We start from the raw sequence: 13,289 nt of genomic DNA, 5'->3' as shown, positions 1-13,289 counted from the left end.
ACCCGTGTAGCTTTGACATTTGTCGCTCTAACATTTGTCGCTCTAACTTTTGTCGCTCTAACTTTTGTCGCTCTAACATTTGTCACTCTAATAGTTGTCGCTCTAATATTTGTCGCTTTGTCGCTCTAACTTTTGTCGCTTTAATATTCGTTGCATTAACGTCAAACTTTTTAGTAGTATCAGAGCTTAAAATAAAATAATAATAACAACATAAAGTCATACGAGTAGGCAAAATGGGAGGCATATGCACAAGTGGGAGTCCAGTAAGGAGAGTCCATGGGGGTCATTCAGGCTAGAGCCCTGCGGCTATCAGCTAAGAGTCGTGATGGTGGGGCCGCCAGTTAGTGGGGTCTGTTCAGCCAATACCTCTGCTGGGCACGGTGGGGAAGTTGGCACCGTCGTGATGAATGAGCCACCGGGGTACGGCATGGTGCGAGTTGGCGTCGGCCATCGGCCGGCCCCAGGTCGTTATGAAGGTCTTCACCAGTTTCCCACCGACACGGTTACTCAGAGAGGCCGGGTCGTCCCTTCGTCGGGCGCCATGCTGGGCTCGGGTGTTCTGCCGCCGCCTGCGGCGGGCGAGCCTCCGGCGGTGTGGTTGGTGTCTTGGAGTCGGACTCCATGCGGTCTTCAGCCTGGGAAGGCGTTGTAGACGGCCTATGGTAGGGGCTTCTGGTAAGTGAGTGAGTAGTCGGGCGGTTTGTCGCAGTGTGACAGTACCTCGCCCCCGCTGTTGCAGGTGAAGCTTTGGGCCTTGAGGTGAGACTTTGGGCCTGACTGGGACACTGCTGGCTGAGTTAGGCCTATTGGTTCGAGTTTGAGGCACCTTTGGCTTGTGGGGTCGCGGTTGGCCCCTCTCGCCATCCGCCTTAGCCTGGCGTGTGTCATGCCGCTGCCATGTATGAGGTCTGTGAGTGAGAGGTTGCTCGCTGAGTCGCCGTGAATCAGGCCGTTGGTGGTGTGAGGCCTCGGCCCTCAGGTGGGTCTGGGCTGGACGGGACATTAGTACCTCCAGTTTGCGCCAAAAGCTTTGGAAAATTCTGTCCAATCTCGCCTCATATCCCAGCTCGCTCCGTGCCTCCTCAGGCTTCCACGTGGCCGGCGTTCCCCCATCTGTCTTGCTGCCGGTCTGGGCTCCCGTATACGGATTGGATGTAGTCCCATGTTGTGTGCGGTGGACCGGGATATCCCCCCCGGCCCTGTGGGGGGGGGACGGGACTTCGTGAGGACCCGTTAGTAGGGGAGGAGAGGGACGGGAGATCGGCCGATTCTCCCGCCCGCAGCCCCCGCTAGGCCGCAGCTGTTCCACCCGGCTTTTTCCTGTCTGCGTCTCGGCTTTCCGCTTCGGGACTTTCCAGCCGACGTCTGCGGCAGATGGGTACCCGTTTGGAGCATGATGTGAGCAGCAGGAGTCCCAGCAAATCGCTCGACATCGTAGGTTAGTAGGGAGCTCCTGCATGCTGCGACCGTCCGCCACGCCGGTCAAGCCCCGCCGAACAATTTCTAATATACTATAAAGTCACCAGATATCAAATTAGAACAGAGTTTTTATTTCTTAGGTATTAAATGGTCTTTAAATCATAATTAATTTTATATGTAGTGAAAAAGAGCAAGTTTTATGATTTATTTAAACATATTAAATTAGAATTGTAGGGGCGTTCAACTAACCAGTCATGTGCGTAAGCAGGAACTAGAATTTTTTAGACCTGAAGATCTATATAGAGATCAGGAGATTAAAAACTAAAACCCATTTTTTATTAAAGTGGATGTGAATGAAAATTTCCTGTACAATAGGGGGCATTATTCTTATGCTAAATAACATACCAAAGGGTCAATGTTTGCATTTAAAATGGAATTGTATTAATGAAAAGGTTTTTAATATACAGGCCAGCGAGTTACTCAAGATATTTAAAGAGAAACATTATCCCATTCTTGGGAACAAAGTAAATAGATAAACCGAATGAAGCTTCCAAGAATTGCCCCCCAAAAACTATTAATACAGTGATATATTAATATAGTAACAGAATGTGATTAGTAATAATAAAATAATGGAGGGAGAAAAAAAAAACATCACAGTGTATGTGGGTAGAAGAGAGAGAGAGAGAGAGAGAGAGAGAGAGAGAGAGAGAGAGAGAGAGATTCGGAGCTTGGGAAAGACCCGAATGGGTCGAAAAATCGCCTATTTTTGATGATTTACCTACTGGAATAAACTAACCTCTTTTTTCATTCAATAAGTCCTTGGAGTGCATCTCTACTTTTTGTTTATCTATATATATATATATATATATATCTCAAGCAATCTGAATTTTATATTTAAGAATTGTAATTGTATTCTACAGAACATAAATTTAATGGAGTTAGAACCAATACATTTTTAACTTTATGGAGTAACACTTTCTTGTGCCCATTCACTGGTCTACATGTATGATAAGAAAGAGGAACTTACTTGTGATCTCTCCTTTGGAAATCTCTCTGGGAGGCTGCTACTTTCAAATCGTCACGGAGTATCCTATTAGACAGTGTGTGGGTGCATGGCACGCAAGCCATGGCTGAATTGTCACTTGCCATGGGCAAATATTTTGGCTTTGCATTCTTTTAAATAGTTTATTAAAAACTGAATTTACACAGACAGATACACTCAGCTGTTTTTTTTTATTAAATGACTAATAAAATCAAACAAAACCAAGTTGTTCAGCCAACTAAATATTTGTCATAATAAAGAAATAAAAACCAACCCAAAAAAAAAAGGGCAAATTCTACAAAACAGTACTTTATATTTAAAAAAACAAAAAAACACAAACAAAATTGGATGTTTAAAACCAAAGGAAAAAGTATATTTAGAATATTTTTTTTTTTATTAAATGACTCATCCAATCAAACAAAACCAAGTTCTTCAGCCAACTAAATATTTGTCATAAAAAAGAAAAAAGAAATGTAAATAAAAATCCTCTTCCTTCGAGCATTCAATATATATAGAATTTAAGGGTGTTTTCTACACAACAGTACTTAAAAAAATTTTTTAAAAAAAGACACAAACAAAACTGGATATTTAAAACCCAAAGAAAACAAAAACAAACAAAGAAAAAAAGGACTTAGTTGATGGTGTGGGGTTATTTTTATTTTCTTTCCCTGTACTTTTAGTAGCCTGGTTTGTATGTAGATTTAAAATTTTATTTTTTTTACATTTTAGGTAATCTGCCTCTTTAATGTGGCCATATGTCGTTCTTGCTTTTTTAACATTTTTTTTTTTTAAAGGTATTTTGATCTTTTATATTTATAGAAGATCAAAATGCATATAAAATATAATAAAGATTTTTGGCAGCATCTCCTCTGCGTTTCTCTATAATATGGGTGTATGTTTGAATGTCAGAGTAGTGATACACTGTTGATTTATAGGTCTCGTAATTCTGTATTCTTCTCTATACTGATTTATGCTTTTGTTATTGTGCAATTAAGATTTTACGATCATTGTTACCGTATATACTCGAGTATAAGCCGACCCGAATATAAGCCGAGGCCCCTAATTTTACCCCAAAAAACTGGGAAAACGTATTGACTCGAGTATAAGACTAGGGTGGGAAATGCAGCAGCTACTGGTACATTTCTAAATAAAATTAGATCCTAAAAAAATTATATTAATTGAATATGTATTTACAGTGTGTGTATATAATGAATGCAGTGTGTGTATGAATGCAGTGTGTGTATGAATGCAGTGTGTGTATGAATGCAGTGTGTGTGTGTGTATGAGTGCAGTGTGTGTGTGTATGAGTGCAGTGTGTGTATGTATGAGTGCAGTGTGTGTATATGAGTGCAGTGTGTGTATATGAGTGCAGTGTGTGTATGAATGCAGTGTGTGTATGAGTGCAGTGTGTGTGTATGAGTGCAGTGTGTGTGTATGAGTGCAGTGTGTGTGTGTATGAGTGCAGTGTGTGTGTGTGTGTGTGTGTTGCAGAGCCTTGGTGGGGGGTGGGCAATTTTATTATTTTTTTTTTTTATTTATTTTTTTTAATGTAATTATTTTTTTTTATTATTAGTAATATTTTATTATTTATATTTTTTATTATTTTATTTTCGACCCCCCTCCCTGCTTGTTAGCTGGCCAGGGAGGGGGGCTCTCACTCCCTGGTGGTCCAGTGGTGTGCACTGTGTAGGAGGGGGCTGGCAGAGCGTTTACTTACCTTTCCTGCAGATCCTGTCAGCTCCCTCCCCCTCCGCGCTGGTCCGTGCAGCTCCCTCTGCCAGCTCCCAGTGTAAGTCTCGCGAGAGCCGCACTATGACCCCGTGGCTCTCGCGAGACTTACACTGGGAGCTGACAGAGGTGCTGAACGGACCGGCGCGGAGGAGGAGGGAGCTGACAGGAGCTGCAGGAAAGGTAAGTAAACGCTCTGCAGCCCCCAGTCTGTATTATGGCAATGTAAATTGCCATAATACAGACAATTGACTCGAGTATAAGCCGAGTTAGGGTTTTTCAGCACAAAAAATGTGCTGAAAAACTCGGCTTATACTCGAGTATATACGGTACCTTGACAGATCATTTGTTCTTTTTGATGTTGCACCAATGAGGGAGAAGAACAGTGAATTTACACTGTATACATTTGTGCTAGTGCGGAGGGAGGATGTAATCTGATTGACAAAGCCCTAGGAAGAGGGGCGAAACGCGTTGCATGATAAGTCACCACGCTGATTCGGAAGGAGGAGCAAATGAGATGGCGACACAGTTTGTTCGCTCCAGAACCTTCCTTGGGAAAATTTTTCTCTGGATCGTCCCTCTTATTTGGAGTGGATAAGGGTGATAAAATTGAGTATCCAACGCTCCCTATGGACCTGATGCTCCCTGAGTGCAATAGTGTTTGATTAAAATTCCATTGGAGTGTGTTTTTTGCCATATTTTACGTGACTTGGATTTTATTGATCTGCACTATGGGTATTTTATTCATTTTTTATGCAATATTTGTGAAGACATTGGTATTGTATTTTTATGATGTGATGTTTGAGAAGCCATTATCGGCTTGGTTTGACTTGATAACACGAACACGTTTGGTCCACTCGAATCCCATAAGGCAGTGCTGGGAAAGATCCATTAGAAACAGGGCAGCAATGCTCCTCCACAGTTAGTTGTGAATTGTCCACCATGTTAAAAAAAAAATATATCAACAACATGAATTGCCCTTTTTGAAAATGTTGAATAAATTATAATTCAATGTTTACAAAGTTAGAAGGTTGAACGAAAATGTACCTTGAATAAAACACCAAAATGTTGAAGAATTTGCATATTTCTTTTTTTCTATAAAGGATAAATAAAAATTGCTAAGGCATTTTAGGTTAGGTGGACTTATAAAAGATGCATTGAATATGTTTGATCCACCTTTAATGTTCATGGGTCCTGCATCGTTCGTTATGCATCGTTCGGTATGCTGTAGGCATCTGCATGAACTGTACTTGTCAATCCTGCTTCTCGGTCTTCAGAAGCGCTTCAAAGACAGTTCACCAATTGAAGACATTTACTCTTTCTCTTGAAAACCTAAGTTCATGTGGTTGTTCATATGACAAATGCATAATTCACGACGGTGAGCTGCCGTCTTGTGCTTTTTTACTCTGGTCTTGTCCACTATCTGAAGACGTCGCTCCCTCTTGACCTCCTAAGAAATACAAAGCATTTGTGAAAGAACTTTGATATTAAGATGCACAAGAGACACTGGCTTGATTCTATGGTCAAAAAGATACACTTCTCGATCAAGCATTTATCCCGAGGATCTCATCATGAGGATTGTTACTGATCTAAGAGTGTTCGATGTTTCTTGTCATTGTGTCCAGCATCTTGTATGACAGGGCTTGAAAAAATCAGCTTTTTATCTAAAATGGCTGGCTGGGCAAATAATAGAGCCGGTTGTCCACCCTCGGGAGCATGTAGGTGGCCGGCTGAGAGAGCAATGTAGCCGGCTGCCCTGCGCTTTATGGAGGCAGCTGGCTAAGTGCAGCATCATAGTGGTCGGCTGGGGCAGCGTGCGAGGGAGCAGTGATCTTCTAGCGGCTCCTCTCTGCTCCCTTGCACTGCTTAATGATGCCGGGAGCCGGAATATGACGTAACTCCGGCCCGGCATCACAGGGAGCAGAGAGGAGCCGCTGGAAGATCACTGCTCCCTCTCACACAGGAAGAGAGAGCAGCCCCATTGGAACTCAGGGAAAGTCCACTCAGCTCTCCCAATGGTAGGGAGGCTAAATGGATTAAAATTTAAAAAAAATGTAAATTTGTGAGTGTTTGAGAAAGTGTGTGTGTGCCTCTGTCAGTGTGTGTGTGTGTGTGTGTGTGTGAAGGGGGGGTGGTATATGTCTCTGTCAGTGTGTGTGTGTGTGCCTATACATGATTGGTGTTTTTACTCCTCTTTTTTTCCCCACGTCATGCAGGTTTTGGCGTGGTTTGTCCCGCCTCCATTGCCGAGTTCATCAATCTTTATGCTCTCATCTAAGCCAATGCCTTCCCATAGGAAAGCATTGGGAGGATATTGTGCATGTTCTGTATGGGTAACATTCAGCGCCTCCATGCAGAGCACTGACACAGGACTCTCTACTGGCCGTCTGAGTGACAGCCCCTAGAGGTCTTAGTAGGCAGCAATGTAAACACTTCCTTTTCTCTGAAAATGCAGCGTTTACATTGAAAAGGCCACAGGGACAGGCTATAGGCACCTGAGCCACTACATTAAGCTGTAGTGGTTCTGGTGACTACAGTGTCCCTTTAAATAAAACAAAAAAACTGGCTCCTAACATTTATAGCTGGCTCCTAGATTCCAAACAAATTTGTCAAGCCCTGTTGTATGAAGACCCTGGTAGTTATATAAAACTGAAGCCATCAACACTCAGAATTATTTATTTGGTGACATTTTTACCTGTGCGTCTATACAGTATGTCTAAAAGGGACTTTATACGAGAAAACAAATGGGCCAGATTGAATTGAACCTTTTCCTATAGTGCAGAGGTCACCAGGATAACAGAGAAATAGTTTCATAAAAATAACATTGCGCAGGGGATGATCTGCTAGCGGGGTGGGGAAGGGGCAGTTTATCCTATAAATTAGACACTTTGCCTGAAATGGCATCTCCTTCTAAAAATGTACTCATGCTTTGCTTGCTGGAAACCGGAACCAACCCAGGACCTTAAAAGCAGGACTGTCCTACCAGATTCGGGACTGTTGGGAGGTATGCATACATGGTATGCAAACAGTAAGCATTGATAATGTCATTTATCCCTCACCTGATTCTTGTATATTCAGGTCTCCCATGTTTTCCGAAAGATCCCCCTCACACGTCGTACATTCATCCTTGATGTCAGGAACTGCATTCCTTCTACCGGTTCGATCGCAGGTTATAAATTCAGTGTACGCAGACTCCACATCCATCATTTCAAGTTCATAGCAAAGTTATATGATCTGAAATAACAAAACCAAAATGTAAAAATAACGTAATAATTTAATTAAAATAAATAAATAAAAAAAACAAGGCAATGAGTTGTAGTGGTTATGGTGCTAAGATTGTGAATACATTAACCCTACACCCACAGCCTATTTTCCTGGACACTTAGTTTCCTCATGGTAAAGCCAGGGCATGTAAGGTGCAGCCCCACGGTATATATCATGTATGTGCTACAAGATTCCTCATTACCGAATTTCATTCAGCAGCGTCTGAATGCTATATACACCACAGGGCAGCACTTCATGTGCTGCCATTCAGTGTGCATGAGTGATGTGTGTCCAGGAAAAGTGGTGGATCTGGCAGCCCTATTTATTTTATTTTTTTTATTTAAATTAGATTTCTTTTAATGGGGAAATGGTTTTGGATCTTAAATCTGAATTGATTTGCAAGCTTAGAAATTAAGCGAAACAACTGTGCAATCACAAGGAGTGATCACAATTTAATATCGGAACCAGTTGATGTCACTAAAATATCACAATATCATCTGACTTACGCCGCCAAAAATGATTAGACAAGGCCGCCAAGCTAAAATTAAAATTCAATATAACCTAATGAAACTAACCAAAGATATTCCACCGTGTAACCAATCAATAGATGTTTTTGATAATGCAGATTTAACAGGCTGATTAAAATACGGATTCCTGGTTTATATTGCACGTAGTCTGATCCCACCTGGAAGTGTTGAATCTGAGAACGCGGTGAAGTTACACATGGTTTTGATGGACTTCCTATATCCCTAATGAATAAGGTTGACAACTGGCAATGCCCGTGTGGACAATGACGGTTTCAAAATATTTAAACCAAATATACACAGAGATGTGTTTAGATACATCTAACAATTTTCCATTTATTATTATTACTAGCAGTTAGAAAGTGCCAACATATTCCGCAGCGCTGTACAACTGGGGAAAAAAAAGACAGTACAATATACACAGACAAAGACAAAAAAGTAAAGAGGGTTCTTCCATTGAGCGGAGATCAAGCTACAAGTTTTTTTTTTGTTGTTTTTGTTTTTTTAAATAAAAGGTACTTGGCTAGATAGTCTGTGAATTTACAATCTAAAAGGGTAAAGGGACACTCCACTGCCCAATTACAAAAATAAATATTTAATTATGCATTTTTCTTTTAATAGGGTATATCTAAAAACAGATCTCTTGGCCCTCCCTTTCTCAGCCCTCCCCTTCTAACTCCGCCCAGAGCTTATGTGACTGTCCAATCACTAACTTCCCTATGCAGCTCAATGTCTTTGCAAGGCAGGTGCTCTGGGCAATTGCTGCCCCCTGAGTTTAGTTCCACTGAGCGAATCAAACCAGGAAGTAACAGGATCTGTTGTCTGATTGACAGCCAGGAGGGTGTAACAAGGTTAATTTATAAAAGTGTCAGTTTCAATTGAAATCTGCACTTTTTCTAAAAAAAAATAATAATAAAGAGGAGGACATATGTTAATATACAAGGACTGTCCAACCCACATAGGGACAGTTGGGAGGTATGAATATAATAATTTGTGTGTACACACACACACACTGTAACGAATAGGGCACACCTAGATCGTAATGCTTGAAGGTTCACCGTTTATTCAGTCAATGTTTTAGCCCAGATTCAGGACATTTATATATTTTTAACATAAATTCTTGTATTTTTTCATTTTAGTTTTTAAATGACTTGAAAGAATAAAAAAGTTGTGCGGTTTATTTTTAAAGAACTTGTAAACATATTTATAATTAAAAAAAGTTTTAAATTTAAGAAACATGTGGGGCGTCTTTCTGCCTAATTTACTATGCAAAAATGTTGGTCACATGACCATTCGTGACATCATAACACAGGTATGACACGTTGATGACATCACAATAGAACAGTTATCTTCAAGGTTTAGACTCATCTCGGATTCTTCTTTCAGTGCATGTGATTTACCAGTCACCGTGTTTTATATTCAGTCTTCATCTCTGTGAAACCATGACCCATACGTTTCCATCAAGTTTCTGGAGAGGAAATATTGCAACTCTTCTAACGGGAATTGTAACGAAAGGAGATCGACTACAGAGGATCCGCTCGTGGGACAGAAACGAGAATGAGAGGAGATGGAATGAAGATTCTCAAGAATATCCACGTATTTTATCTTTTATATTAGGATATACACTATGTATTGTACCAATCATATTGGAGTGTGAGCTCTGTGAGCGAGGACTTCATTCTCTGTAATGTACTGTTCATATTAGATTGTGAGCTTAGTGAGCAAGGACGTCATATTCTGTATTGTACTGTTTATATTAGATTGTAAGCTCGTAGAGCGGGGACCTTTCTATTATACTGTTCATATTAGAGTGTAAGCTCTGTGAGCAAGGACCTCATTCTCTGTATTGTAATGTTAATATTAGATTGTAAGCTCTGTGAGCAAGGACCTCATTCTCTGTATTGCAATGTTAATATTAGATTGTAAGCTCTGTGAGCAAGGACCTCATTCTCTGTATTGCAATGTTAATATTAGATTGTAAGCTCTGTGAGCAAGGACCTCATTTTCTGTATTGTACTGTTCATATTAGAGTGTAAGCTCTTTTTTCTTAGATTGGAGCATTATCAGACACCATCCTGAGCAGATCTTCAGGCGGGGATTTTACTGTCAAAGCGTTATACAGTAGAGCTCTTAGCAGCTCAGAAAAGTTGAACATCTATATATTTAAAAGAAATAGCACAATAAGGACTTGACATATTGCGCTATTATCTGTGTATACTGTTCTTTATTTTAAAGATTCTGTACAATCTGGAAATTACCACTCTCTGATTGTGAATAAATGTACGTATATTTTTATGTATATTTTTGTATACACAAAATTTGCACAATAAGGTCACTTTGAATAACAATTGTATCTGTGTGCTTGTTCCTGGCGCAGTAGATCACAATGTGTTTTTTCACAATTTGTATATTACACAAGGTGGGGGAATCCCTGCTGATCTATTGCAGCGTATTCTTATTTATAGTAAGCGGCTATATCTGCTGTTTGTAAGCTCTGTGAGCAAGGACCTCATTCTCTGTATTGTACTGTTCATATTAGATTGTAAGCTCTGTGAGCAAGGACCTCACTCTCTGTATAGTACTGTTCAAATTAGAGTGTAAGCTCTATGAGCAAGGACCTCTCTCTCTGTATTGTACAGTTCTTATTAAATTGTAAGCTCTGTGAGCAAGCACCTCTCTTTATTGTACTGTTTATATTAGACTGTAAGCTCTGTGAGCCAGGACCTCACTCTCTGTATTGTACTGTTCATATTAGATTGTAAGCTCTGTGAGCAAGGACCTCATTCTCTGTATTGTACTGATCATATAGAATGTAAGCTCTGTGAGCAAGGACCTCCCTATCTGTATTGTACTGTTCATGTTAGATTGTAAGCTCTGTGAGCAAGGACCTCATTCTCTGTATTGTGCTGCTCCTATTAGATGGCAAGCTCTGTGAGCAAGGGCCTCCCTCTATGTATTGTACAGTTCATGTTAGATTGTAAGCTCTGTGAGCAAGCACCTCTCTGTATTGTACTGTTCATATTAGATTGTAAGCTCTGTGAGCAAGGACCGCCCTCTCTGTATTGTACTGTTCATATTAGATTGTAATCTCTGTGAGCAAGCACCTCTCTTTATTGTACTGTTTATATTAGAGTGTAAGCTCTGAGAGCAAGGACCTCATTCTCTGTATTGTACTGGTCATATAGAATGTAAGCTCTGTGAGCAAGGACCTCCCTCTCTTTATTTTACTGTTCATCTTAGACTGTAAGCTATGTGAGTGAGGACCTCCCTCTCTGTATTGTACTGTTCATATTAGATTGTAAGCTATGTGAGCAAGGACCTCCCTCCCTGTATTGAACTGTTCATATTAGATTGTAAGCTCTGTGATCAAGGACCTCCCTCTTTGCATTGTACTGTTCATATTAGATTGTAAGCTCTGTGAGCAAGGACCTCCCTCTCTGTATTGTACTGTTCATATTAGAGCGTAAGCTCTGTGAGCAAGGACCTCCCTCGCTGTATTGTACTGTTCATATTAGATTGTAAGCTCTGAGAGCAAGGACCTCACTCTCTGTATAGTACCGTTCATATTCGAGTGTAAGCTCTGTGAGCAAGGACCTCTCTCTCTGTATTGTACAGTTCTTATTAGATTGTAAGCTCTGTGAGCCAGGACCTCATTCTCTGTATTGTACTATTAATATTAGATTGTAAGCTCTGTGAGCAAGGACCTCCCTCTCTGTATTGAACTGTTCATATTATATTGTAAGCTCTGTGAGCAAGGACCTCATTCTCTGTATTGTGCTGCTCCTATTAGATGGCAAGCTCTGTGAGCAAGGGCCTCCCTCTATGTATTGTACGGTTCATGTTAGATTGTAAGCTCTGTGAGCAAGCACCTCTCTTTATTGTACTGTTTATATTAGACTGTAAGCTCTGTGAGCCAGGACCTCACTCTCTGTATTGTACTGTTCATATTAGATTGTAAGCTCTGTGAGCAAGGACCTCTCTTTGCTGTACTATTTATATTAGAGTGTAAGCTCTGAGAGCAAGGACCTCATTCTCTGTATTGTACTGATCATATAGAATGTAAGCTCTGTGAGCAAGGACCTCCCTATCTGTATTGTACTGTTCATATTAGATTGTAAGCTCTGTGAGCAAGGACCTCCCTCTCTGTATTGTACTGTTCATATGATATTGTAAGCTCTGTGAGCAAGGACCTCATTCTCTGTATTGTGCTGCTCCTATTAGATGGCAAGCTCTGTGAGCAAGGACCTCCCTCTCTGTATTGTACTGTTCATATTAGATTGTACGTTCATTGAGCAAGGACCTCATTCTCTGTATTGTACTGTTCATATTAGATTGTAAGCTCTGTGAGCAAGGACCTCTCTCTCGGTATTGTACTGTTCATATTAGATTGTAAGCTCTGTGAGCAAGGACCTCCCTCTCTGTATTGTACTGTTCATATTAGATTGTAAGCTCTGTGAGCAAGGACCTCCCTCTCTGTATTGTACTGTTCATATTAGATTGTAAGCTCTGTGAGCAAGGACCTCCCTCTCTGTATTGTACTGTTCATATTAGATTGTAAGCTCTGTGATCAAGGACCTCCCTCTTTGTATTGTACTGTTCATATTAGATTGTAAGCTCTGTGAGCAAGGACCTCCCTCTCTGTATTGTACTGTTCATATTAGAGCGTAAGCTCTGTGAGCAAGGACCTCCCTCTCTGTATTGTACTGTTCATATTAGAGTGTAAGATCTGTGAGCAAGGACCTCTCTCTCTGTATTGTACAGTTCTTATTAGATTGTAAGCTCTGTGAGCCAGGATCTCATTCTCTGTATTGTACTGATCATATAGAATGTAAGTTCTGTGAGCAAGGACCTCCCTATCTGTATTGTACTGTTCATATTAGATTGTAAGCTCTGTGAGCAAGGACCTCCCTCTCTGTATTGTACTGTTCATATTAGATTGTAAGCTCTGTGAGTTAGCACCTCCCTCTCTATATTGTACTGTTCATATGATATTGTAAGCTCTGTGAGCATGGACTTCATTCTCTGTATTGTGCTGCTCCTATTAGATGGCAAGCTCTGTGAGCAAGGACCTCCCTCTATGTATTGTACAGTTCATGTTAGATTGTAAGCTCTGTGAGCAAGCACCTCTCTGTATTGTACTGTTCATATGATATTGTAAGCTCTGTGAGCAAGGACCTCATTCTCTGTATTGTGCTGCTCCTATTAGATGGCAAGCTCTGTGAGCAAGGACCTCCCTCTCTGTATTGTACTGTTCATATTAGATTGTACGTTCATTGAGCAAGGACCTCATTCTCTGTATTGTACTGTTCATA

The 13,289-nt window shown here is 40.8% G+C and overlaps 1 protein-coding gene across 4 annotated transcripts in view; it reads right to left on the bottom strand.

The window, feature by feature from the left end:
* Positions 1-4,525: 4,525 nt before the first annotated feature.
* PKIG (cAMP-dependent protein kinase inhibitor gamma) overlaps positions 4,526-13,289 on the bottom strand; it is a 73,240-nt gene continuing 64,476 nt past the window's right edge. For all 4 annotated transcript variants that reach the window (XM_063425606.1, XM_063425608.1, XM_063425609.1 and 1 more), the window contains exons 2-3: positions 7,249-7,423; positions 4,526-5,639 (exon numbers count right to left, since the gene is read on the bottom strand). In XM_063425606.1, coding sequence (XP_063281676.1) covers positions 5,560-5,639; positions 7,249-7,396 — 228 coding nt within the window. In that variant the 5' untranslated portion in view covers positions 7,397-7,423 and the 3' untranslated portion in view covers positions 4,526-5,559. The remainder of the gene's footprint in view (positions 5,640-7,248; positions 7,424-13,289) is intronic.

Source organism: Pelobates fuscus, chromosome 6 (assembly GCF_036172605.1).
Source record: "Pelobates fuscus isolate aPelFus1 chromosome 6, aPelFus1.pri, whole genome shotgun sequence".
Classification (NCBI taxonomy): domain Eukaryota; kingdom Metazoa; phylum Chordata; class Amphibia; order Anura; family Pelobatidae; genus Pelobates; species Pelobates fuscus.
This window is presented reverse-complemented; position numbering and strand designations above follow the sequence as displayed.